This window comes from Jatropha curcas, chromosome 1, assembly GCF_041381405.1.
Source record: "Jatropha curcas cultivar XTBG-Jc1 chromosome 1, XTBG_Jcur_1.0, whole genome shotgun sequence".
Lineage (NCBI taxonomy): Eukaryota > Viridiplantae > Streptophyta > Magnoliopsida > Malpighiales > Euphorbiaceae > Jatropha > Jatropha curcas.
In genome coordinates, this window is record NC_143151.1 from 19,875,631 (window position 1) to 19,902,792 (window position 27,162).

Genomic DNA, 27,162 nt, shown 5'->3' on the forward strand with positions numbered 1-27,162 from the left:
CAGTGAAAACCCACTTACAATCAATAGCTTTCTTACCTACCAGGAGAGGCACAAGATCCCAAGTACCATTAGTATCTAAGGCAGCCATCTTCTCTTTCATTACCGCACACCAACCAGGATGGGACAAAGCTTGGACAACAGTTTTAGGGGTAGAGACAGAGTTTAGGTTACTTACAAAACAACAAGATGAAGAAGAAAAATGATCACAACGATAAAAGAAGAAATAGTATAGGTACACTTGCATTTACTTTTTCAAAGAGCAATGGGAAGGTCAAGGTCTAACTGAGGAGTGGATGGCACATGCACAGGTTGAGTGGAGGGAGTCAGATCTTCTATTAAAGCTGCAGGTTGGGGAAGTGAGTCAAGAGTTCCCGATCTCCTGGAATAAGGGCCAGCGCAAATGCTGGTCCAGGAGGGGGAATAGGAGCAGCAGACGCTGTAGCAAGAGCAGGTGCAAGTTCAGGAATAGGAGCAGGAGCAGGAGAGCTAGGAAATTGCTGGATAGCGTAAACTAAAAGCTCATCATCCTCCCCTCACTCTTATATATAGAAGAAGGAGAAAATGGAGTATTCTCAAAAGATGTGACATCTACAGAAATAAGATAACGGTCAAATCGGGAGAGAAACAACGATACCCCTTTTGATGCCGAGAATACCTAAGGAAAACACAACGAAGGGACTTTGGATCTAATTTGGAAACCCGTGGACAAACATCACAAACAAAACAAATACAACCAAAAATATGAGGTTTAATGGGGAATAGAAACTTAGAAGGAAATAAGACACTATAAGGAATTGCACCATTAAGCACAGAAGAAGGCATACGATTAATCAAAAAACATGTTGTAGAGACAGCATCCGCCCAAAAATGTTTAGGAACCTTCATTTGGAATAGAAGTGCCCTAGCAACCTCAAGAAGATGTCGATTTTTTCTTTATGCGACCCCATTTTGAGAAGGAGCATCAACACAAGATGTTTGATGAAGAATATCATTCTGTGACATATAAGATTAAAAGGAACTAGATAGATATTCTTTAGCATTATCAATTTGCAATATGCGAACAGAGGTATTAAAATGAGTTTTAATCTCAGCACAAAAGGAATAGAAAATAGAGAATATCTCAGAACGAGTTTTCATTAAAAATAACCAAATAACACGAGAATAATCATCCACAAAAGTTACAAAATACCGAAAGCCAGTTTTAAAAATAACAGGACATGGACCCCAAACATCAGAATGAACTAACTCAAAAGGGGATGAAGCCCATTTATTGGCTCGAGGAACTAAAGGTAAATGATGATGTTTGGCAAATGGACAAGATTCATGTTCTAAAATTGATAGAGACTAAAACTGCGAACACAAGTTCTTTAAAGTAGATAATGAAGGATGACCCAAACGACAATGAACCTCAAGAGGAAATAGAGCACCAGCACAAGCCAGAGATAACGAAACTTGTTCTTCCAGAAGATAAAGGCCACCAGACTCATGTCCTCTACCAATAATCCGCTTCGTCAAAAGATCCTGAAACACACAATAGGTAGGATAAAATTTAACACAACAATTCATTAGACGAGTAATTTTGCTAACAGATAATAGATTGAACAAAAAATGAGGCAAACAAAAAACAGAAGAGAACGGAAGAGATGGGATGAGATTGGCTGTGCCAATGCACTTGATAGAAGATTTGAACCCATCAGCTAGAGTAACATGATGATTAAATTGTTCAGGTTCTTTTAATGAGGATAAGAGACTAGGGTTACCTGTCATGTGATCTGTGCAACCAGAATCAATTACCTACCCTGATGAGTTAGACATAAGATATATAGTAGGAGTACCTGAATTGGCAGCAATAGCAATTGAGGAATCAGTAGACTTAGAAGAATGGTATCTAGAGAGCTCAGCATACTCCGCAGCAAAAATTATTACAGTGTTGTCAGAAGATGTAACTGCAGAATCTTGAGTGGCCATATTTGCCCTTGGCAGCTTATTTATCAATTTCTTGCAATACCGTTTAGTGTGACCAAGTTCATGGCAATAATGGCAGATAAGAGTGCTTGCCTCCCGATTAATTGCTCCATTACTACGGTTATTTCCTCCTCTTCCTTTGTTTCCTGGCTGGCTAACTATTTGATTACGACTCATAAGGGCACTATTATCATAAGGGGAAGGGGTATGAGAACCTTCAGTACTTAGTAATCTAGCGAAAGTTTCAAGAAGAGAGGTAACGTCACTGCCTAAAAGAACCTGTGATTTGGCAGTTTAAAAAACTGGAGCAAGACCTACAAGAAAACTCATTACGGCCATTTGTTCTCGCTGAGTCTGTTGAACCTTAACATCGGGGCTAAAAGCCAATAAAACATTAAGTTCCTCGTAAATCTTCTGAAATTCCACGAAATAAGCTGTATGGGGCTTATCTTGCTAGTTGGCCTGATAAAATACTTTGCAAACCTCATACATATGAGACAGATTATCTTTTTCCCGAATACAAGAATTCAAGATATTCCATTAATTCTTTAACAAACTCATAATGATTAACTAACCCAACCACTTCACTGTCAATAGAATTTCGAATAAGTAGAAATAACTTAGCATCTTCCCTTAGCTAACTTTGTCTAGTGTCACCATTTGGTGGATCATCCATTAGATGATCATCTTTTTCAACACTCCTCAAATAAATTCTAATTGTCTTACTCCAATCTAAATAATTAGTTCCTTTCAATTTATATTCTATGATTTTATTCATTGCTGGGATCAATTCAGTAATAGTAGCTTTAGAATTTGCAGGTGCTGTATCCATTAACAAAAACTAAACACCGCAACAACAACTCAAAACAGAGGCACCAAATAATCGCACGAACCAAAAAGAACAGTAGCAACACCAAAAGGAACCGAAAGCTACAAACAGCAGTAGTAAAAAATAAAGAAAGCGCCTGCCAGATGTTGCCAGAGCAGAAAAACTACCCACTGGAAATGACTCCTGATGCTGAGTCGATCCTAGATGATGAAAACCTGTCGTCGAAAACTGCTGGACGCACCACCATGTGCCGGCGCGTGATACCCACTCACCTGTCTTCAGGCCACCGAATTTGGTGGAGAGGCCACCGGTCCTTAGGTGGCGATGAGACAAATGCACAAGCCTAGGTGGGAGACCTAGACTGACAGTCACGAAACAGTGAGCTTCTCACCGGAAGCGTCAACGCAGAAATGAAAAAAAACACTAACGAGCCAAAGGCTCTGATACCATGTAATATAATTTAATGTGGAAAAGATACTCTCCTCTTATTTTCATTAATAGGGACACATATATATACATACACAGGATACTATAAATCTATTAGGGATCTAACTCCTAACAGAACTCTATTTACAACTAGTCCTTAACACTTCTCATGAATTTATTTTGACATTTAAAAATTTTTATTAAAGTTTATATTAGGGTATTTTTGTCTTTTCTTAGCAATTTAACAATAAATTTCATAAAAAAAATGACAGAAGGACTAAAATATTTAATGGATAAAAACTTAGGGATGCAATCATATATTTTACAATAAATAGAGACTGAACAGTGTATTTAACCAATATACAGGGACGAAATGTTAATTTTCTCTTAAAAATTTCAAACCATGAAACCAAACCGGAGGGTTGAATGAGCGGCCATGCCTACCTCTTCCAGTGCTAGAGTAAATTCAAAAATTATTTAATTAAAAAATACATATCCGCAATGGAAGTGAGACGCTTGAAAACACCCGCGTAGCCGTTGATTATAACAGCCACTGGATAAGAGAGAGAGACATCCTGCACATAGCGCATTTTGCCAGCCAGAGCGTGTGTTGTGAAGACGACGATGGCTTCTTTAACCTCTGCTTTCACCACCACTAACGTTCCTTCTCTTCATAGATCAAGCTCCCATTCTCAACCTCGTCTAATTCCCAAAGCTTCTCTCCATCACCAACGCCACTTGAATCGTAGACAATTCTTATCCCAATCAGCTACTGTTTCACTACCCTTACTAGTCCCTCCTCTAATCGACCAATCCGCAATTGCTGCCGAAGAGTCCCTTTCCGAATGGGAGAGAGTCTATCTACCCATTGATCCTGGCGTCGTCCTCCTTGATATCGCCTTCGTCCCTGATGACATGAACCACGGTCACTTTACTTTTCTTACTTTTTCCTCTTCTTCTTTTGTGAAAATGCAGTAAAGGTGAACGAAATTTGTTTTTCACGTGTAGGTTTCGTTCTGGGAACTAGACAAACCATTTTGGAGACTAAAGATGGTGGGAACACTTGGGTTTCGCGTTCAATTCCCTCCGCGGAAGATGAGGACTTTAATTACAGGTTCAATTCCATCAGTTTCAAAGGGAAAGAGGGATGGATTGTTGGAAAACCTGCAATTTTGTTGTACACCTCGGATTCTGGAGAAACCTGGCAAAGGATACCTCTCAGTGCTCAACTTCCTGGAGATATGGTAACCTTACCATACCTGTCCTCGTTGTTCTATTTCATTTTATTTTATCTTTTTTGGCTAGTTTATTGATAAAGGATGCTGAAACCTAACAGTAGTTGCATCTTTTTTTTTTTTTTTTTTTTTTTTTTTTTTTTTCTTTTTACGATATATATAGGTGTATATAAAGGCAACTGGAGACAAAAGTGCAGAGATGGTGACCGACGAAGGTGCTATATATGTCACCTCAAATGGAGGGTATAACTGGAGGGCTGCTGTTCAGGAGACTGTTTCCGCAACTCTTAATAGGTAGGTATGCTTCTGCTAAAATTCTAATCTATACTGGTGGATTGGAAAATTCAAGACATGTTTAATTAGTGTGATTTTTGTAATTGTTGAGTTTTATATGGTAGAATAATGGTTGATCCCATTTTAATGAATTTACCAGTCTTTCTCTATAGCCAACAGGCTTGATCAGCTGTCCAACAACTTGATAATAATGTGGAGATAGAATCTCCACAATCTAGTTACCGTCAGCCAATGTCTTAGATAATAAGATAATATTATTTCAGTTTTTTCCTATTTAGGCTTAATCCTTTCACGATTATTGGTATAAAGGCAAACACATCACAGGTGGCGGTCTGATGCCATATTATGAAATGAATGGGGCTTGACTTACTTCTCAAAAGCTGTCTAGATGACCTTTTTTGGCTTTTTTTTTTTTAGCATGACAAATTTTTTTGTTTGGCCAAGTATTTTTCTGGTTTTGTCGGACAAATGCCTCTCTGTTTTATGTGCCTCTATGCTTGTACTAGCTACAGAGGTTCCGCTTTTGGCTATGCGTCTCAGATGAGCTACTTTAAGCTCATTAATTGGCTTTATGCCATGAATGAGCTGCTTAATTTCGGGCAAAGAGTTTCGCTCCTTGGGTGACATAGAAGCTCAGGCAAAGGGTTTTGCCTTGGGCAAGCTACTTAAGCTCGAATAATTCGGGTGAGCTGCTGAAACGATATCAGCCTTTTCGTGACTCTGTCTAGCAAATGATTATTTTTTTTTTTTTTTTTCACTCGGGAGTTCTATCACTTCACTTGACAAAGACTAAAATAGTGCAAATTCAGTCAAAGATGCTAGACTTTTCAAGCTTGTATTGCCACCAAATATTTGCTTGGTGTCATCATCATAATTGAATTGACCCCTTAAGGCAATGAAAAATAATCAAAAGGTGGCAATGCTGATATCTTTCAAGCTGTCCGCTTCTCTTTATGTATTAGTTGCTCCTTCACCAATAATATCTAAAGATCAAGATAGAGGTGCACAAGAACGCAACAGGAACCAAAAGAGACCAGAAGAGGGAGACTCTGAGGAGAAGAAGAAAGAAGAAGATTTGGGTAGAATAATGGACTTTGATTTTTTTTTTTTTTTTTTTTTTTTAAGTTTTTCGCTTAATTGATCATTGAAGCAGTAGTTTTTGTTTTATCTGGTTTGATCGGTTGATGGATTTTAGGCAGGCTGATGTGAGGTTGGGTTAATTTTTGATTTGATGGATAAAGGAGAAAGCAAGTTACTGATTTGGAACATAGACTGAAGACTGGAAGGCCATGTCCTTGCTCACCTTACCAATTGATGGATTGAAAATCCAAAACATGTTTAATTAGTCTGGTTTTTGTAATTGATTGATTTTTCTATGGGAGAATAATGGTTGATCCTCCTTTTGATGAATTTAGCAGTCCTTTTTTAGAGCCAACAGGCTTGATTAGCTGTTCAAAAACTTGCTAAGATTATGGAGATTTTACCTCTAAAACCTAGTTATCGTTAGGCAATATCTTAGATAATAGGATAATATCATTACAATCCTTTCCTATTTAAACTTGATCCTTTCACAATTATCCTTAGGTCTTTGATGTATTATTTATTCTATCATATACATTGTATGAAATACCTGAATTTTAGGTTGAAAAATTAAACTTTAAAAATTCTGATTCATTGAAGATAAAAGATTAATTTGTGGTTCATTTTGTAGTCTGCGTCCAATCTACAGCCATACCTTGTAATTGAATATTTTTTATTGCTTGCATTTATTCATTTTGGTTTCCATTTCCTTTATAGGAATCTATTATTAATGCTTATGTCAAAGTTAATATGACGGTCTATAAGATGATTACTTCCTGTGTGTTTAATGTGTCTAAATACTTTATTTGATGGGCTTGCATTCCTCAATAGTCTAGTTTTTTTCTTTTAGACCACTGATTTGAACCTGAGGAACTTGCTCTTGTCTTGTTCTGGGTAATGTTTTAGGGTTGAGCATTATATCAAACTCTTACTGAGCTGAAGTCTTGTGAGATCAGTTTAGTTGAATGTTTTTTAATCACAAACAGGTTAGATGTTCACTTAGCTTCATTGTTGTTGCAGAACAGTTTCTAGTGGCATTAGTGGTGCAAGTTACTATACCGGGACTTTTAATACTGTTAATCGCTCTCCAGATGGAAACTATGTTGCTGTCTCAAGTCGTGGCAACTTCTATTTGACATGGGAACCTGGCCAGGTGAAGTTCCCTTCTTTTTTTTTTTTTTTTTCCCTTTATTCTTGTTTGCCTGCATTTTCATTATTTGCTCTAACTTTAGGTTTCATGAGGCGCAAAGGCTCTTAACCTCATGTTTGGACCCATAACAAAAGATACTTTACACTATTTAAAATTTGAAGCAAAATATATAAGTCACTAACTAAATATTTATGTTACTGTTAATTTGCACATTAAGGCTGAGCTTAATGTGGCAAGTTGATGAATTTTGTCACGTTACACTGAAGGGTTGAGGGGTGCTTGTGGGCTTTGTTGAAGATGAGGACTTGATAGCTTTTAATGGTTCTTTGAAAAAGGAAATGACAAGAAAATCCTCTTTGAACGAATTTGATTGCACATTACTGAAAATAGCTAGCAATTTATATAACTGACAACAGTTTACGGTGATATAGCAAATTGGTGAATTTGATTGCATATTTCTACCAAGAGCCTTCTTCTGTCTCTTCTTTTTTGAAAATAAAAGCCAATTTTTTAGGTATTGAACACTTAAGGCAACTAAATCTTGTAAATCTGAAGGACTCAAGCACGGTATCAGGTAGGATATATCTGAATGATCTGTAAGCAATGCACCATTCCACCATCAAAAGGACTTAAGGTGGTTGGGATACTGTTCTAGGCTCCATCGTTACTTTTTATTTTTTATTTTTTTTGGGTACAACTGCATGGCATGACATCTGCCTTGGAACCAAGGAGAGAATTATCTTTCCTTTGTGCCATGTAAAAGTTGCTCCGTTGTGACTGGAAGTCATGAGCTGAAACTATGGGACTTTTTTCATGGAATGTAAGGGGAAGACTGCATACATCATACCCTTTCCGGTTCCTACAGTGCAGAAACGTTTTGCTGTGGGACAACTTTTAGTTGGCCTAAAGAGATCCAAATTAATCTTTTCCTGTTGCACAATAGGGAATTGAAGTCTATTCTTCTTCTTGAATTTATTTTATTCTAGAAGGATGAGATTGGATTGTGGGTAAGGTTATCATTGTTGGCCTCTAAAAATAAGAAATATGAAAGCTTTTGTGGACTTTAGCAATCATGTGAGAATCAACAGTCTTACTCTTGGAAGAAGATTATCGTCTAGGATTTTGGTGGATTTTAATAAATTTTATAGTCCACAGTCTCTGGACTATATGTTTCTTCCTTATTATTTGTTGCAGGGAAGATGGTAAACTTTGTGGTGGTTCGCTCATGCCATCAGTAACATAGAAGTTGGCGAGGTGGAAAGGGTAATTTCAGAAGCATAATAATGTAGTATGTAGAAAACACCTGTTCTAAAGCACTAGCGAAGCTACATTAAAAAGGGGGTAGGCAATTGTCCCCCTCTCTTTGAAAAAAATATATTTTCAAAGCAAGTTCTAGGTTGGAACTCAAGACCTATAGTTTCAACATTCTGAAGTATCAAAACTGCACTTACAACAAATATGACATTGTAGAGAATCGGGTTCATTTTTCTCTTCTTTCTCCCCATTTTCGCTTGCATCCAACAAGTTATTCTGAATATGCTCTGTACTTGGAGGTACCACTTTGTGTTGTTTCCATTTCAACTTATTTGCTATCAAGAAATGTAGACCAGTCAAATTTTGATCTTATAGAATGATGATAATCTGGGACTTTGCACAAATTGCGACTTCAAGTAAAATCAGTCTTGTAAACTGAACTCTGTCGGTACAAATATTGAGGGTCTATTTACCTGTGCAATATGATGAGTTGGGTGATTTAATGACAGCAGGCTAATTGAATTATGTAATTTTATAAATGCCGCTTGTGCGCAATGACAATGTTCTTTTATATCCAATCTTCCCCTTTCATTAGTTCTGTTGGCTGATTATATATATATATATATATATATATATATATATATATATATATATTGACATGGATGTACCGTGATTTCAACTGTGAATAAATGCCTTTCACTATTTGCAGCCATTCTGGCAGCCACATAATAGAGCAGTTGCAAGGAGAATTCAGAACATGGGATGGAGAGCTGATGGTGGTCTTTGGCTTCTCGTCCGTGGAGGGGGACTTTATCTCAGTAAAGGCACTGGAGTAAGTAAATTTGGGGATGTCTCTTCTTTTGAGCTCAGTATTTTATACTAAGCTAGCATGAAGAAGTATCATTTTGGATATTGTTATTGGTCTATTTGATTGAAAATTGGTCGCATCTCACAGACTGCAAGTATACGGGTCGTGCAAGTAATATAGAAAAGTATCGATCCCACAGGGACCGCGTTGTTGAGTACTAAAGTATCTAGGTTATAATTATCTAGAATTTAAAATGGGTTTATAAATAAAATAAAGTAACTATTAACTATAGTGCAGGAAACACAAGGACAATTGATAAATTAAAAGAACTGATCTCCACCTTCTTAGCTACATAACAGAAAACAATAATACTAAATAAAACTACTCTAAATGCAGAAACTCCCTAACGCAAGCTTTTGTGGATTAGAGGCAAGAATCACTGAGAATTTACTGATTCGAAAAGGAAATGAATAATAAAATAATTAAGCTGAAAAATGCAGATTTTTATGAGAACACATATCTAGAAAAAAAAAAAAAAAAAAAAAAGGATTTGTTATCAGAAAATGAAAAAGAAAATGGATTACAAAAGAAGCCCCAACATTCTTTCTGCAAATGAAATGGACAAAAAAAATTGATGATTTTTTAAGAAACAAAGAAGAATTACTAGGTTCCATTCTTTAGTAGAACAGAAAATGATACTGGGGGGAGGGGAAACAGAAAAAGTGAAAGCATATGTTACAAAAGGGAAAACCATGAAAATTTTCCTCTATTATTGAGAACATACTCACTTCAGATATTGTTTGTGTAAAACTAGACTAATCTGTGAAAACAACATATGGAATATGCACTAGCATGACCTGTGGCTTGCAACTTGTGCTCTCTTCTCTTTCACTATGTGGGTCATGACTTTTCTTGATGAAGAGTTTTGTAGTGCTTGTTTTACCTAAACAAGACGAGGAGGTTGCTGAATATGCTGATTAAAAGAATTGAAAAATCAACAATAACAGTAACAATGACTTGTACTTATAGACAAGTCTTTATTGTCTAAAAGTTTATACTAAATGATAGCTGAGACCTAAAAAATATGCAAAGCCTGGTGGTGGCTACAAGAGAGAAATGGGCAAAAATGGAGACCAAGGGTTATTTCCTTAATGTAAATTCTGATGCTTAAAAAGTCAAGCCATTAAGGTTTGTTGAGAGAAAATATGAAAATAGTTTAATCAGCTAGATGAATAGTCATAATATGACATAAGAGAGCAAATCCTGAATGCGTGGTTGAAGTAGTATATAGATAGCATTATAGGTTATTACTTTTGATAATGAAGAAAGAGAATGTAGATAGTGTACCAAGATTCTAGAGTGGCTATGTCCATATGGATAGATGTTACTATTAAGAATTTGAGGTAGCAATGCCTTGTTCAGATGGTTAGTTGCTCAAAAGCCCTAATGCAACATGATGATGGAGAAGCTATGGTAGTTCTTTTGTAGCTCATATGCTTTGTTGCTGGAGAATTATATGCTTAACCTAGTGATTAGAGAATAGCTATCAGGTTGCGTCTAGCTTTAGGCTAATTGTGCCATGTTTATTTCTACTTAGTATGAGCAACATATTTCTCACTGTTCATACTAACAAAATCTTAACGAATCAAAGATTACAATTAGATGTGTAATTCTATGTAAACATATTGTATCAACATAAATTAATCATACACATATTTTTTGGGGTTAAAAACTAAAAGCTTCCGAATTTTTCCTTCTTTCGAATAGCCAAACCTAGTTCAATTGCATTTTATGACTTATGATCTTAAAGTTGATTATCTACACAACCTTTTAAAATGGAGTTAATTGTAGTCAAATTATGGAAGACGTGTTAAAACTCTAAAAACTACATTGTGACATTGATTTCATAAGAAAAAATTTAGGTGTTAGCACTTGTTATTGCAGATTTAAGCGGGAAACGTCACAAAAAATAGTTAATTGTATTTTTAAATTATAAACAATTATTTAACAGTTAAAGCTTATATATATTCATTATGCCTTCTTTCACTACCTCTCTATCTCTCCTTTTAAATGTGCTCATGTGAAATTTTTATCAATAAATACATGTCATTTCAAAGATTTGGGGTTTTAGCACATGTCCTTCCAGGTTTGCTATCTAAATACCTACTTAGTTTCTTGGGTTCTTATTTTGCATCAATAACTTGTAGTAGATATTGTGTTCCTTTGTCCAAAGGAACTTTAGAGACTTTGCTTGATATGCTCGCTTATTATAACACTCAACATTGATATTGTGATGTTTCCATTGAGTGCATGTTTTTCTGGAGTTAATAATACACGGATATGCTGTGAAATTGCTGCTTTTATTTTTTCTTTTCCATTAAAATGTTTTTGGTGTTATATTTTCTTCGTTAACAAATTTTGTTGTACACTTGTTTATATTCTCCTATTTATTTAGTTGGAAGATGCATTTTTCTTTTCATGTCATGTTCTTAAACACTCTTGTCCCTTGGTTTCAGTTGTTGCACCAATCTTTTGCTTTTTTTTTTTTTTTTTTTTTTTTTGGACTTCCTTTTTTTTTTTCCCCTATTGTTCTTGTAATTAGTATTTCATGTCTTAGATAACTGAGGATTTTGAAGAAGTTCAAGTGCAAAGTCGAGGGTTTGGCATTCTTGATGTTGGGTACCGTTCAAAGGTAAAAAAGTTTTCAATAAAAGAGCAATATGTTATTTCCTTTCTTACGCTTGGCTTTGGCATATTGATTAGGCAGAGTTATATATGTTGAATTACATATCAAGTGTCCCAACTAGTACAAGGAAACCACTTGATTTCTACAGCTACATATGCACCATGCATATGCCACCTACTTACCATATCCATAGTATTTATCTGTATAGATGCATTTTTTTCTTTTTGGCATCTTTTAAAATGGCAATCATTGCAAATGTGAACTATGGTGGACAATAGTATCATAAACTGTCGAGAATCATAAGTAATTTGTTTATACAACAAAGAAAGTAGAAATCAACATTAACATTTTCGCATGAATCTTAATTAGGATCTTTTGGTTTTCATGTTGATCATCTAATCACCTATTCATAATGTAAATTTAAATTAATGCCATATTAAAGCAATTAGGGGTGGAGCAAATGTACAAATGAGTGAGATCAGTTGACTTCACTGGACTTGTGAAAGTCTCAAGAAAATACCTAGGCCTAATACCTAAAATCACCAACTATTTTTCACACTTTTCAATAATATACCCAATGCTTTTAGTTGTGTCGATTTACCCTAGTTTGAAAACATAGTTGTAATTCTACTCAAGGTGAGAATTAAAAGAAAAATAATGTCATTTTATTATTGATTAGAAGTCAAAATGGTAAAACCCGCCCTTAAATTTATCATATTATATTTTCAATCTACTTTATTAGTTTCATATTGAATTCATTGGACCCTGCAACTTTATGAAATTGTTTAGTTGAGTCCTTAAATTGAATAATGTTATTTTACTAAATTGGCAATGTTGGAAGAACTCTAATTGAAATTTTGACTTTTGGAAGAAACTTTTGGTAATTGACCCAAATAAAATATTACCACAAAACATCTACCAATTTTGCATTTGATTTAAAATATATAAAAGGGTTTCAAATTTGTAGATGTTGTCGTTTTATGACTAATTTATAAAGTTTTATCTTCAATGTTGTAAGTTGTACGTAAAGGCTTGCTATCACAAAAGGACTAGGTGAGATGAGAAGGGGGTGTAAGAAGGACAGAAGTATACTTGCTATGTTGAGACTAATGTTTATAACTTCAATACACCAAAAGAAAATCTACTAACATCTTGGTTATTCATAAATCATTATTTGTGGTCATTAAGCTAGTAGCCTACTAAAAATTTGTATTTTGTGCAATCATAATCTAATTTATGGTTCATTAACTTATTCAAACTTTTATGATTTAAAAGTTTAATGTGTGTGTGTGTGTGTGTGTGTTTGTATATATATATATATATATATATACACACACTTGTGCATCTGTTACAATCGTGAACTTAATAAACAGTGATTCCGTTAGAACAAATACTTATTTCCACCACTAAGAACAATTTTGGAAAGGAAACTAACAATTTTTTTCATTGAATGTCAATTGTATAATAGAATGTTCTTTTTATGTTTCCTCTATCTCATCTAGTAATTCTACTAACATTTAGTGGATACCTTGATCATTTGTCCAAAATAAATGAATTGTTAAATTTAAAAAGCCTTGCTTCTCTTGCCTAGTTTTGTCTATTTTTATGTTGCACACAAAAATTGTTTTCATCATGCAGGATGAGGCTTGGGCAGCCGGGGGTAGTGGTATTCTGTTAAGAACTACCAATGGTGGCAAAACATGGGTCCGTGACAAAGCTGCTGATAATATTGCTGCAAATCTTTATTCAGTGAAGTAAGCCTTAATCCTATTAAAAGCTGAAGTATGTTTTTTGCTCAATTTATTAACAACCTTACACATGTGAAGTATGTTTCACTATGGACATTTATACCTCTACTTGCTATACCCTCCTCTGCTTATAATATTTTATTCCTTTGGTGTGAAATGCACTTTACCAAGCAAGAAAGGGACAACCAGTGAACAAATTCCAGCACTACTGACAAGTGGTTTGTGAAATGTAAAGAATAAGATAGCCCAGAGTAAACTATTACCTTCTGTAGCATTTTGCTTTGTGAAATGTAAAGAATAAGATACCCCAGAGCTTTTATATCTAGAAAATAAAGAAAGGGTATCTTTTTAAGGTCGTGGAAAGCCTTTACAGTTTCAATCAAATATACTTTATGTAACAGTGTGAACTATACCACAAACCTTTAACTGGCCAATGAGCCTTACACTTCAGAGCTAGGTGCATCCAGAAGCCAATGGTCATTCTTGTGATATTTCTTTTGCAGGTTTATCAATGATAAAAAGGGATTTGTATTGGGAAATGACGGAGTCTTGCTTCGTTATCTTGGATAGAACCGCAGATTTGAACGGTAATTGGTAAGGTTTGCTTTCTCCCCAATAAAATGTTCATGTATTTTCCCTCTGCTAAGAAATCCACGAACAATGTGCAAAGACTCTATTATTATTATTATTATTATTACTTTTATGAATTTTGTTCAATAAATATTGAGGAAAACATTTTTCATTATTATTTGTTATGGTATCAAATTTAGGAACTTGTTATTAAAAAGTTCAAATTAAATTAACCAATTCTCATGTGTGCAGCTTTTATCATTAGTGCTGCAATTTTGTAACCCTTTTTGGTAGAGGAACAAAGCTCCGTGTACGTTGCGGATGTATTCTTTATGTTATTATGGACGTGCTTCTGTGGTTGCTGATAGGAAGTGTTATTCATCATGGAAAAGTCTGCGGATTGATTTTTTTTTTCTTCTGATTACTATATTAGTTATAAAAGTTGGACTTGCTGTAATTAGCAAAGATACTTCCAGTTTCATTCATGATTCCTTAGTGTACCAAATACTTGTAATTAAATGTCTCTCAACTAAATATGAGAAATCCATTCTCAAGACGCTTATACGTGTTGTGTGCGTGTGTTTGGATTCTAAATTTACTTCAATCGCGATCTGGTTTAAGAAAAAGTAAAAGTTTGGTATCGCACACCCCTAATCATAGTTGGCACGCTTTTTAATGAAGTTTTGTGAAATTACTAGCTTATATTTCCATTTTAGCATTTTCTTAAGAAGAAAAGTAGCAATATTATTAATCATAAGGAGCAGAATTAGCCATTTGTATTATTGCCTGGAAATTATGGTGGTATAGGAACCAGAAGATTTGAAATAATTTGCTGTTGTCCATTGATGAAATATGTCGCCAAATAATTTACTCTTTTCAGGACTGGTAAAGTGCCCAATCTGTGCAATGTACTCGGCCAACTGCTGATGGTGATGGTGCATATAATGGTACAGGTTCTTCATGGTGAACCTTATATGGATTTCTATTCCTCGGCTACGCAGTTTGATCAAGTCGGTCCTTCAACTGATTGTTCTTCCTCATAGGCGTGTCTATATGCCTTCATCAGCTTGGTTTGCATTCATGGATATGTCAGGTTTCGGTGTCTTATTTGAGAGCCAGGAGGGTAATTTCATTTGTGCTATCTCCAGTAGTTTTACTCTTCAAGGTGAAGCTCTTCTTGTTGAAGCCATAGCTTTACGCTCCACTCTCTATTGGATTGTTGATGACATGACAGGTTCAGGTTGAGCATTAATTAGTGATCGTCAAATTCTAGTTTATGCTTTGCATTTTTCTTCCTTGGACCATTCGGATTTTGGAAAAGTTGTAGAAAATTGTAAGCATGTCCTTGGACTTTGTAACAGCCTTCTAGTTCGTGGGGTGAATATGCAAGCTAATGTAAGAGCTTATTGTTTACCTCGAGCATCTTATAAATAGGCTAGCCTAATTGTTTGGAATTTAATTCCTGCAACATTGAAGTCTTTATATAAAATAATATAGTATTTTTTGTTTTAAAAAAAAAAAAAGAAGCAGAATCAACTAATACATAACTGATAATAGGATGAGGAACCTCCTCCATCCAAATTATTTCCTCTAAAACAAAAAAGAAAATTTAGCAAGCTCATGAGCAGCTTAGTTTTTTACTCTAAGAGCATGAAAAATTCTAGTTAAAAGAATCCAACATCTGTAGTCTTATACCATAATCCAGTATCTGGTATTTTTCAAGCATTGCATGCTGCACCATGGATAGAGAATCCGTTTCCAGCGTAGGGAAGAGAGATTGTTGCTTCAATTCTGCATTTTCCGGTGAGAGAGAGACACGAAGAACCTTAGTTCCCAATCCCAGAACATCACAAGCATCATTTCTGAGAACAAAACCCATCCTACAGCTCTAATTGTCCTTAATAGATGCATTATCTTCTCTCAAAACTGATAGGTTGGCCTATTGAAAATCAAAAATATAGTTTAGACCGAGATGCACAGATTTGTTCCTTTGTTAAATGGAGCTACTAAAACTTGACGAGATTCTTGCTTTCCACAAAGCCTAAGCAATCATGGAAAAAATCTCCAGCTGTTGGGTTTTAAAACGAGACGTAATCTTGTCAAACTAATCAACAAAAACCTCAGTTTGCGATTGAGCAGATAATAATCACAAGAGACACGTCTTCACACTCTTTGAGCTAATTAATAACCCTTTAGAATATGAATTGTAGTCTCTAATGCCTCTCAACAAGATATACAAACTAGATCAATATTTAAGCCTCTCTTATCAAGTATGACGAGCTCTCAAAGGAATTGATTGTGTAACCCCCTAGATGCAATGAAAGTCTCGTACCCCCAAGTGTTATGTAAATTAAGTAAATAAGTAATGAAGATAGCAAGAAGTATGCTCATACTACTTTTGATCCTTCAATATTCTGCCAGATGCTGAATCACTTAGATTAGACCACTGTGAGTCTCTTCACTGAAATACTGAAACTTGCTTAATTTTTCTTAGTTCATGTCAATTTACTGTGTATTTCTTTGTAGATCCAGAAATACCCATGGGGCAAGTTGCTGATTTTCCAGACTTTATCTAGGCATCCATGCCCTATCAGCAGAGGAGGCTGCTCCTACCCAATTTCTTCTACGATGTGTACTACCTCAAAGAGAGGATATATGAATAGGAGCTAGGCACTGCATAGAGGAGAGTGTCGGATGGAGTCTCATACTTCATGATGGCGACTTGGGAGATAAAGGGCGAGATGATTGCCACGGCGCGGCGTGGGTACAACAGCTACTGATCATTTGGCTAACTTTGTACCCGGTGCTTATGCGATCTTTGCTCGGACTCAGCTGCTGATATGAGTACCTCCATCTGCTGATGATGAGTCAGCTCCAGAGGAAGAAGCAGCGGCAAAGGATCGGGGGGCTGCCCCTTCCCGCACAAGTATCATTTTCTCTTCTTCTCTATGCTTTGCCTCAGCGTGTCATATAATTGCTTACCATTGGTGCTTTATTATTGCAGCAGCAGTGCGGCAAGTCTGTCAGGAGGGGATCTGACACCGAGGCGCCAGACTCTGCTATTGTCGGTGAGCCAGAGCATGCCCTAGGGGCTTCTTTTACCTTTATTTCTGCACGCACGGGACTGACCGTGCAAGGCATACTAGAGACGCACACAGTGAGTCCATACCGGATGTCTCTGCCTGGTTGCACTCACGTAAGTTTGGTTTCCTTATTTTCAGTCTTTTCTTTATTATTTTTCGTTCCCAACGAATGCCCCTGCCTTGTTCTGCAGGTATCCATTCAGGACCACAACGAGGTATGCCACCTGTGTGCGGCTACAAGGCTCAAGCTTGCTGTGACGTGGCTCTTCGACAAACATATATTTGTAAGTAAAAAAACAAAACAGAAAGAAGATGCAATATGCATGTCATGTATGCCTGTTATGCGATTCTAATGGGCTTAATGTATGCAGACAGCTAGCATGGCGCAAGGAGATTGAGGTCGCGATGCTTGTGTAGGTGGTAGAGCTGGTCATGGCGTCGAACGAAATCACAGATCAGTTGTGATTGGAGAGGCCGATGATGCTGAGAGCGAGGACTCGGAGGAGACTGCCTCGTATATGCATAGAGCGGTTGTGCTTCTATCCTCCTTAATCTTGGGGAATGTTGTTACTCTTGTAAAGAAATTCGAACATTTGTTGTTTATATCAAAGTAATTGTCGATTTTCCATTGCTTCTGAGTTTACATCATGTATGCTTGCTTTATAAATGTTGTTGAAGTGGCTTCTGAGCTTGTAAACTTGAGATTCAGCAAGGATCATATTAAGGAAAATCAATATAGTACATGTATTCCTAGTTAGTTCCTGAGTATATTCCTAATTAGTTTATGATTTGTATTCCTAAATAGCTAGATAGCATAGGAATTCCTTATATATAGACCTATGTAATCGATTGATGAGATACAAGAAATACAACTACAATATATTCTCTCAAGATGTTATCAGAGCCTTCCATTCAAAAAAAAAAAAAAATCCCGAAACTTTCCTTGCGAGAAGCCATTGCCACCCTAGGAAGCCTTTCTAGGGTTAGTATTTTGTCTCACCACCGACCTCAGGATATTCTCCAGCCGCTGATTAGCGCCTCCCTAGAATCCGTTTGCCGGATTCCAAGTGAATGGCCCCCATGCGTCACCTCTTTCTTCCTGCTCTGGTTCATGCGCTAGCGCATGTCCAGTGGTCTTTTTCACTCCGGTTCCTCTCTCCGGCGTTGACTTGAACAGAGACGTGCAACCCAGTGAGTTGCATTATTATTCTTGGGCTTATTCAATAGGTTTGTTTGCTGCGATTCTGTTGTAGCTGTGTCGGGCAGTGTTCTGCTACTGTTGTTGCTTTCATTTGCTGAGGAAACCTATCTTTTCCTTTATTGTGACAATTGTTTTAGGTAATTTTTGGTGATTTTCTAGTGATTCCTTATTACATTAGGGTTTGGTACTGCACATTTACTGCAGTTATGGTTATTCTGCTTTTGAACCTTCTCCTTTGTCGAGAGCAGTGCAACCCCAGTGAGTTGCATTGTGTTCTTGGCCTTCAATGGTGTGCTCCGTTTGCTAGAGTTTCCTTTGCTGTGTTTCTGAATATCTGCGCTACTGGGCTTCCTCTTTGAGGCATTGATTATGGAAGCTTGAAACAGCCCTATGAGTTTTTTTCTAGTTTAGTGAGATTTGTTTCGACAACCTAAGTGTGTTGTCTTGATTCTGCTAGTACTATTTGGTTTGGGATTCTTTATTGCTATAATGAAGTGGGTACAGTTTCTGAGTATGGTATTGTGTTTTGCTGAAAGTAGTAATTTGTAACAAGTTGAGCATGATTAACATCTATGCTCCAACTTGAGGGGGAGTATTAAGGAAAATCAATATAGTACACGTATTCCTAATTAGTTCCTAAATATATTCTGTAACATCCCATTTTTCTATGTCTGAAAAAGTAAGTTGTGACATCCTACTGAATCGAGTCGTTGCTTAGAGTCGAGTCGGGCTGATCCAAAACTCGATTCGAGCCATTAGAGTCCAGAGTGGGGTAGAATGGGATGTAACTGAAATAAGGAAAAGAAGTGGACTTACTTGAAGGAAGCAAAAAGATCAAAGTATAAGGATTAGGACTTACTTGCACTAAAAGATAAAGCTTAGGTATTAAGTTGTAACATATTGACACTTGAGGTACCATTTGGTAATTTTACACACAAAATCATGATATTTTTGGAGTCTACCCGAGACTTCCATTTCACTTTCCCATTTTTCATCTTTATCTTCTTCATCTCCTTCATCTACTTCCTTTACCTTACTTCACCTTCCTTTCTCCATCAATTTTCATAGGATTCAAGCATTACATTCAACTTCTATTCTATCCAAGTAAGTAAACCTTCTTGAATTTCATACTTGAATCATTTGGTGATATTTTTAGAGTATTCATAAGAATTCTTATGTATAGGAGAGGTGAGCTCAAAGGTAAAAGGAAGCTAAGAAGAAGATTCCAAGCTTGTTAAGTGAAGGTTTGCTCTCTCTTTGAGTTTAACTAATTTCCTTGCATGAGCACTTGTGTGGTGTGCTGATAATGAGAAAATATGTTGCTTAATGTTGAGTAAGAAGACTGAAAATGGTGAAAAAGCATGAGATGAAATGAATAAATGAAGTAGATATTGAGTTCATGCTGAAACAGGTTTTGCTGGAAAAGTAACCAGTAACTTCACCTTGATTTTGACCCTATCTAACGATGGAATTAGGAAGTGGCATAGAAGAGTTATTTGTTCCTCTATGTGTTAGCTTTCAATGGGTTTTTGAATCACCCAAATCGGAGTTATAAATTGAGAGATATGACCAAAATAGTACAGACTGCGCAGGCTGAAAACACGACGCGCGCTCTCGAATTGTGCCTGTAACCTCTCTGACTCGCGAGGGTGCTTCTCACGCTCGCGAATTTCATTGCGCGCTCGTGAATCTCACCTGTAAACTCACTGACCCTCATGTGTGCTTCTCGCGCTCGCGACTTTGCATGGCGCGCTCGCGACTTGTGTTTTGATGCTCTTTTGGACCTCTTTTTCTATGCAATTGTAATCCTTTGCTCAACTTGTATGCCTCCAATCATTTTTAAAACAAAAAGACAACATGAACACATGTATAAACACAAAATGCAAGCATGCAAATGATGTGAAACTAACATGACACAAGTTGCCCGCTTGGTGAGGCTATCAGCATACAGGTAAGCAGTATGGTTTATGAAATTATGAAGCAGTTAATATGCTTTTGTTTTATCTATTGACATACCACTAATCTGCTCCATTGAGGTTAGGTAGAAACCACTTAGATAAGGCTATGTCACGACATAGGATAGCAGATCTGTGCTTCATACAGTTTGGTACTCCGGCTACAAGCCGTTGAGTGAATATGATTATATAATGGCCATAGCAGCCCAGTCATACTGTATTCATCCAGTTTCATACAATTCTTCTTATCACTTTGGTTTCATTATAACCTTATGAAGCTATATAGTTATATTGACTACAAATTGCATAATCATACAGTATAATGAGCAACAAGTACGATAATGAAAGTATCATGATATGTGTGCTTACATTCCATATGTGATTACATGTTTTTTTATACATATGTATGTGCTTCCTTGTTCCTTTATTCATTGCGATATTCACTGAGTTGTAATAAAAGTTGCAGAATTCATACAGCATAAGGAACATCAGGTACGATCATACAAGTATAATGTTATGTGTGCTTACTAGTTTATTTATTTAGTTCTCATGGAGCCATACAGTTATGAGATTTTATTAATCATAACTTATATGATGTGAATAAAAAGTGCAAAAGTCATATAGCATAATGAACAGTAAGTAAGACAATGAAAATTTACTGTTATGTGTTCTTACATGTTTATTGATTTCATTCATACAGCATAATGAACAGTAGGTAAGATCATGATTGTGACATCCTGGCCATCAGGGGGCATTCGCCTTAGGCGAATCCCACATCGGCTACGGACGAGGTAAACGATCTATACATAAGAGGGGTAGTCTCTAACCTTGGTAGGCGCCTTTTGAGCTGGCAGAGTGGGTGACCCCTGGCTCAAAGGGACAAAACCGTGAGGTGTAGGGACATCCGGGCCATCCGGAGACTATGCCAAAGCGGACAATACTTACCAAGGGTAGGGCTATGACAATTGGTATCAGAGCCGGCCTCGTTCCCTCTGGCTGGTGGTGGGGCAAACCTCAGCGAGGACGATGAGTCCCTTAGGGGGGGTGAATGTGACATCCTGGCCATCAGGGGGCATTCGCCTTAGGCGAATCCCACATCGGCTATGGACGAGGTAAACGATCTATACATAAGAGGGGTAGTCTCTAACCTTGGTAGGCGCCTTTTGAGCTGGCAGAGTGGGTGACCCCTGGCTCAAAGGGACAAAACCGTGAGGTGTAGGGACATCCGGGCCATCCGGAGACTATGCCAAAGCGGACAATACTTACCAAGGGTAGGGCTATGACAATGATAGTATCATGATATGTGTGATTAAAGGTTCATGTAAAGGAGTTATGAGATAATTAGAACTCAATTATTTATGTTCTGAATTAGAAGTTTATTCTGTACTATAAAGATACATTTATGTTGACATTTACTGATTCTATGATTATCAATGCTTTTATGAAATTTGTATTTTAAGTAAGATGCCATCGCACTTTGTTAAGTATGTGAATTACGAGCACCACTGAGTTTTGTACTCAGTGCGTCGATTTTTATCACGCGTAGGTTAAAGATCGTGGTTGCTACTTGAAGACTTGAAGAGTACTATCAAAGTAGAAGTGACGAATTTGGGAGTAGTAGATTGAGAGTTACTTATGAAATGTGATTGGAAATATAAGTGAAGCATGTAATTATTTTGGTGTAAGTAGTTGGAGATAAGAATAATACTTATGAAATGATTGAATATGAAATATTTTACTATAGTTGGTATGATTAGTTCATGAAGACTTGACATATATATAATGAATGCAATTAATTGCTGGATATTAAATGCTATTGAGGATTTATACAGTTATGAAAATATATATATAAAGTGTTATTGTGTTATGATGATTAGTTGGAGATATTGGAAGTTGGAGTTGAATTGGGAGTGTTTGATATTCATATTTAGCACAGGATGATATCAGCATGACAGAACATAAGTTCAACCAGATTATAGCGTCTCGGCTCGGTTCATTCAGGTTAGCGGGTGGACCGGGAAGGGATGTTACATATTCCTAATTAGTTTATGATTTGTATTCCTAAATAGCTAGGTAGCATAGGAATTCCTTATATATAGACCTATGTAATCGATTGATGAGATACAAGAAATACAACTACAATATATTCTCTGCACAGATCCCAAATTTACTACTGTCAAAGCTGAAGTAGCGTGCACCACTATAACTGTGGCTGGCACCGCACATAATGGTGTCCGCCAGTATCAGTATAGTGCCAGACAACTGTTAATTTCGTCCTTTATTTTTGCTATAAAAGCCCATTTCTCTCAAAAAAATGTAGCTCTAACTCAGAAACTACCCCAAAAACATTTCATCTCTTCTTTATTTCTTCATGGATCGAACTTTGACACCCATATTTGAAGCATTGTTTTGCAATTTAACCTGGGACGATTGGGATACACTTTCACCCTTTGAGCTGAACGAGCTGAGTTATTATTGAACATTCGGGTCTAACCCGGATTGTTGTAATGTTTGATCAACTATTTTTTACCATTCGAACAATTTATTTCAGCATAATGACTTCGAGATCTATCCATTTTTTGAAGAGTTTAGCATTATTTCCAATAGGATACCCCTGACTGAAGAAATTCATGTGGTGCCTTGGCTCGATGTCAACCCAGCTTCGTTGATACTTCATGTGTTTGGCTTTTTGGCTTAGAAAGTTCAAGCAAATGGAAAGGAAATTGACAGTCCCTTGCAGCCATTACTAGAGTATGCAGTGGAGATGGATTGCGCTAATCTGCACTGGGCTTCTCTTATTTGCTTTTGCATTCTAAGCCAATACTTGCTGTTGAGCGGTATTGACGGTTATGGCAACCTTTAGCTAATAACCATAGTTGAACAGATGGCTAGGTGATGCACGTCGTTTTCACTTATTCTTGCTGAGACTCTGACTTAGCTAGGAGTCTGTGCTCGGGATCCGGACTCAGAGCTGGATCCAATGGGGAGCCCGCTTCTACTGCAAGTAAATGCATTGTATTATTGTTCCTGTTTTTATGCTCTAACTTTTGCTTAAGCCGCCCTTGCAGGTTTTCAACTTAACGAGCTTTTGCTTTTATTTTCTATTCTTTCATTTTTTTTGCTTACTCTAATTTTTGCTTAAGCAGCCCTTACGGGTTTTCAACTTAAGGAGCATTTTTCTTCCTTTTTTCTTTTTGTATTTTTTTTTTTTTTTTTTGAATGCATTTGCAGTTATGGGCTTATGAGAAGCCTCAAGTGATGAACCCACCATCAGACTATCTGATGTATGATTACGGGCCAAGAGTCTTCATGCAGTGCTGCTTGACTAGGGATACCGTCGAGGACTGGACAACCATTCTTCAGGATATTACAACTGAAGGCATTGGATGGACTTGCCCCTGGCGGTATATAAAGTTAGTCACAGTCTCCCCATACATGCTCTATGTGCCCCTGTGCAGGCTTACCATAGTAGTCGCTTATTATCTCAATCGCGTGGCTAGGCAGTATAGTTGTCATCAAGCTATCGTTGATTATGTTGGATTTGAGGGCGGACTGATCACTCAAAGATTCCTATCTCACTTTATTGCCACATTTAATTGGAATAATGACTCTTATATTGTCACATTTAATTGGATTAATATGACCAAGTGTCAGTTTAAAATCCTTCAATTGTTGCCTAATCCATAAAACTAAGCCACAACAAAGGCCAATAGCTACGTACTCGACTTTGCCAATTGAAAGTGTAACAGAATTTTATCGAGTCCAAATGAACGGTTTCAATTCCTTTAGCGAATTGGGCGAGGCATCCAGCCGAAGCCTCACAATATATATAGGTTCACTTTGGATATTTTGATCTTAAAATCATAAACCGAACCAAAAGCTTGTTTTAAATTGTACAGACCAAACCATCAATTTTTTACGACTTCGATTGTCAATCTATTTAGGTCGGTTTTTGATCGATTTGGATGATTTGATAAATGCCCCTAGTTGTTTTATAAGATTTTTGAGCAATCTAGGTTTGTTGCAATAAGGGTTTGTCTGCTTTCTTCTTGTTTGCAAATGCTGGATGAAGAAATTCATAGTAGTTGGAGAAAGAAGAAGTTAAATATGGTAAAATGAAACTTGAGTGGAAAAACTACTAGCTATGTCATGGCTATATGTAGGCGTGGCTGGTTCAATGAATCACCGATTCCGGTTCATTGAGCCGCCGGTTCGAGATGCTTAAAATTTTGAACCGGAATCGACCCTTGAACTTTCGGTTCCCGTTTCGTCATAGTTTCGATGAACCGACTGTTCGAATTACCATTCCGATTTAGTTCCGATATTACACAAATTTTTTTAAAAAAATAAAATTTTGATTCCGAATTCATAATAAATAATAATTTTAAAATGTTTAGATTTTATTAACTAAATAAATTATTATAAAATTTTAAAAGAAAAACTTCTATTAACTTAGAACTATTATTACCTTAAATTTACAAATTTTGCTAACTCACTAATATAGAAAATTATAATTTTTTTATTTTGGGCTTGAATTAAATTAAAATTGAAAAATTTTAATTTAATTGCCTATGTATCATCTTGGGAATTAGAGAAGATCAAAGCCCATGTAGTTTTTTTTTTATTACAATGGAAAATAACCTTCCAATTATTACAATTAATTTTAGTCATCGGTGCCACTAGTTCTCGTTAATGAGCCGGAATCATCATCATCGCTTGAATTTTATTGGTCTTAAGTTCTCAACGTCGCTTTAGTCCAATCGTTAATACATTCTTGCATTTCCATATTATTTAGCGATAATCTTGACCATATTGGATCTAAAATTTATCCACCTGCACTAAAAGCTTGTTCCACTGCAACAGTAGAGATTGGACAAGCAAGAATATCTTTTGCAATTGAAGCTAAGACTGGAAAGTAATTTGCATGCTTTTCCACCAACCTAAAATGTCAAATTTTATTAGGTCTTCATCCGCATCATCACCTAAAAACTCAAAATCTATGCTAATATATGTCTCAATTTCTGTGTATAAATGTGAACCCTCCCTTGGTTTTTTTGAAACATTTTGCATGAAAGTAAATTGTGTAGAATGAAATTTAGTGGATTGTGTAGTTTGTGGATGTGATACTTGAGGAAGGGGAGATACTAATTTAGAATACTCATCATACAATTGACAGACATACATTAAAACATTATTAGTAAGAGAAAAATAATCTACTTCAATATTAAAAGATCCACAATAAAGACGAAAAAATTCTTGTAATGCAACTAACTTAAATCTAGGACAAAGAAAAACTGCAACTAAATTTAAATATGAAATTTCAGTATAATATTTTAACCATTTAGTTTTCATCATGAATATACATTCTTGTAAATCATCATCATTTTCATTTTCAATTATGGCACTACTTATGGCCAAACAATGAAATGAAAATAAATGGAAAGTAGAATAATAAACACCACTAAAAATTCTTGTACAATTTTCAAAAACTTGCAAAATATCTAATATTTTTTTACAAATGGTCCAATTGGTTGGATAAAGTTGAAAATGTGATGCATGCAATTGCATAAATGAAGAAAGAATATTTTTATATTCATAAGACTCATTTAACATTTTATAAGTTGAATTCCACCTTGTAGGAATATCTTTTGAAAATTTTTTATATTTTTTTCCAATAGAATGACAAAAATTTTTAAATTATTTTCTAACATATCCATGTGTCGATAAATGATTTAAAGCATTTTTTATTGGACGTAAAAATACATTTAATATTGTTAATGCATCTAGATCACATAAATTTAAAATATGACATGCACATTTAGTGTGAAAAATTGTCCACCAAATTTAGGTTGACAAAGAGTTTTTAATTCATTTATTGATGTCGTATTTGCAATAGCATTATCAAAACCAATTGTAAAATTTTTTTTAGTCAAACCATATTCTTCTACAATAATATTTAACATGGTAAAAATATTATGGGCGGTGTGAGAGTCATCAAAAACTCTAAGTGCAATAATTTTTTTAAAATTTTCTACTCATTATCAATCCAATGAGAAGTAACACCCATATAAGAATGAGTTTGCCAAATATCACAACAAATAGCAATTTTACCATTAAAATTTGCAAATACATTTTTAAAAATTTCTTTTTCTTTCAAATAAATAGAAAAGATAGTCCTTTTAAGTTATTCCTAGATATCTTTTTTGCTAAAGGATTTAATGCTTTCTTTACAATAGTTATTAAATCCAATTTTTTTCACCAAATGAAAAAGATAATAGTTCCATACAAACCATTTTAGTCATTTCAATTTTATTAGTTTCATCACTATATTTAAATAGAGGAGTGTTAGGATCACCGTATCTTGATGACGATAATTGAGTTTGAGTTACATCCATTCCTAACCTCATTTGGATGATGTGATTTTAAATGCCTATTGAGAGTGCCATAGCCTCCTCCAAGCTTGAATGCATATTCTTCTTTGCAATAATAACATCGAACCACATTGATTTCTCCGTTATGTTGAACAATTTTTGCAAAGTACTTCTTGAAAATATCTGATTTTGGTGGTTTACCTATTGAAATATTAGGAGATGTTGCTTATTCTTGTGGTGGATGACGAGAATATAATGTTCCTCAACTAGAGTTTGATATTGAACTTCATTATTAAATTGTGGTGAAAAATCAATCAATGGATCGTTTGAATCAATTTCTTCCACGCTTTGAGCAACTCGCTTTCCCTTGGAGCTTTGTGAATTGTGTGCCATGTTTTTTAAATGGAATTATGGAAAAAAAAATGAATAAATGGAATATGAAATTAATGGAATGAGTTGAAAATTATTATTTTCAAATACTAAGAAAATTATTAAAAAAATCTAATG

At 35.8% G+C, this 27,162-nt stretch overlaps 1 protein-coding gene across 4 annotated transcripts; it reads left to right on the plus strand.

The window, feature by feature from the left end:
• Nucleotides 1-3,713: 3,713 nt before the first annotated feature.
• Nucleotides 3,714-17,759, plus strand: HCF136 (photosystem II stability/assembly factor, chloroplast (HCF136)). Of its 4 annotated transcripts, none has more exons than XR_016320320.1 (11): nt 3,714-4,145; nt 4,229-4,464; nt 4,619-4,749; nt 6,850-6,982; nt 8,943-9,065; nt 11,659-11,733; nt 13,366-13,481; nt 13,979-14,074; nt 14,926-17,241; nt 17,320-17,412; nt 17,500-17,759. XR_016320320.1 is itself a non-coding variant. In XM_020677265.2 (9 exons), the coding sequence occupies exons 1-8, from the start codon at nt 3,845-3,847 to the stop codon at nt 14,043-14,045; spliced, it is 1,182 nt and encodes a 393-aa protein (XP_020532924.1). In that variant the 5' UTR covers nt 3,714-3,844; the 3' UTR covers nt 14,046-14,074; nt 14,298-14,601. The 4 variants fall into 4 exon arrangements, 2 of the variants coding, with proteins under 2 accessions (XP_020532924.1, XP_012065809.1); XR_016320319.1 differs by having other exon boundaries at nt 13,979-14,069; XM_020677265.2 differs by lacking the exons at nt 14,926-17,241; nt 17,320-17,412; nt 17,500-17,759 and adding an exon at nt 14,298-14,601.
• The last annotated feature ends 9,403 nt before the right edge of the window (nt 17,760-27,162 follow it).

What these genes read in the sequence shown, in the direction of transcription:
- HCF136 (XM_020677265.2), top strand. Translation starts at nt 3,845, where the DNA reads ATGGCTTCTTTAACCTCTGCTTTCACCACCACTAACGTTCCTTCTCTT. An exon ending in CTCAACTTCCTGGAGATATG is followed by an intron (nt 4,465 to 4,618) that starts GTAACCTTACCA and finishes CGATATATATAG; the next exon opens with GTGTATATAAAGGCAACTGG. An exon ending in ATGTTGGGTACCGTTCAAAG is followed by an intron (nt 11,734 to 13,365) that starts GTAAAAAAGTTT and finishes TTCATCATGCAG; the next exon opens with GATGAGGCTTGGGCAGCCGG.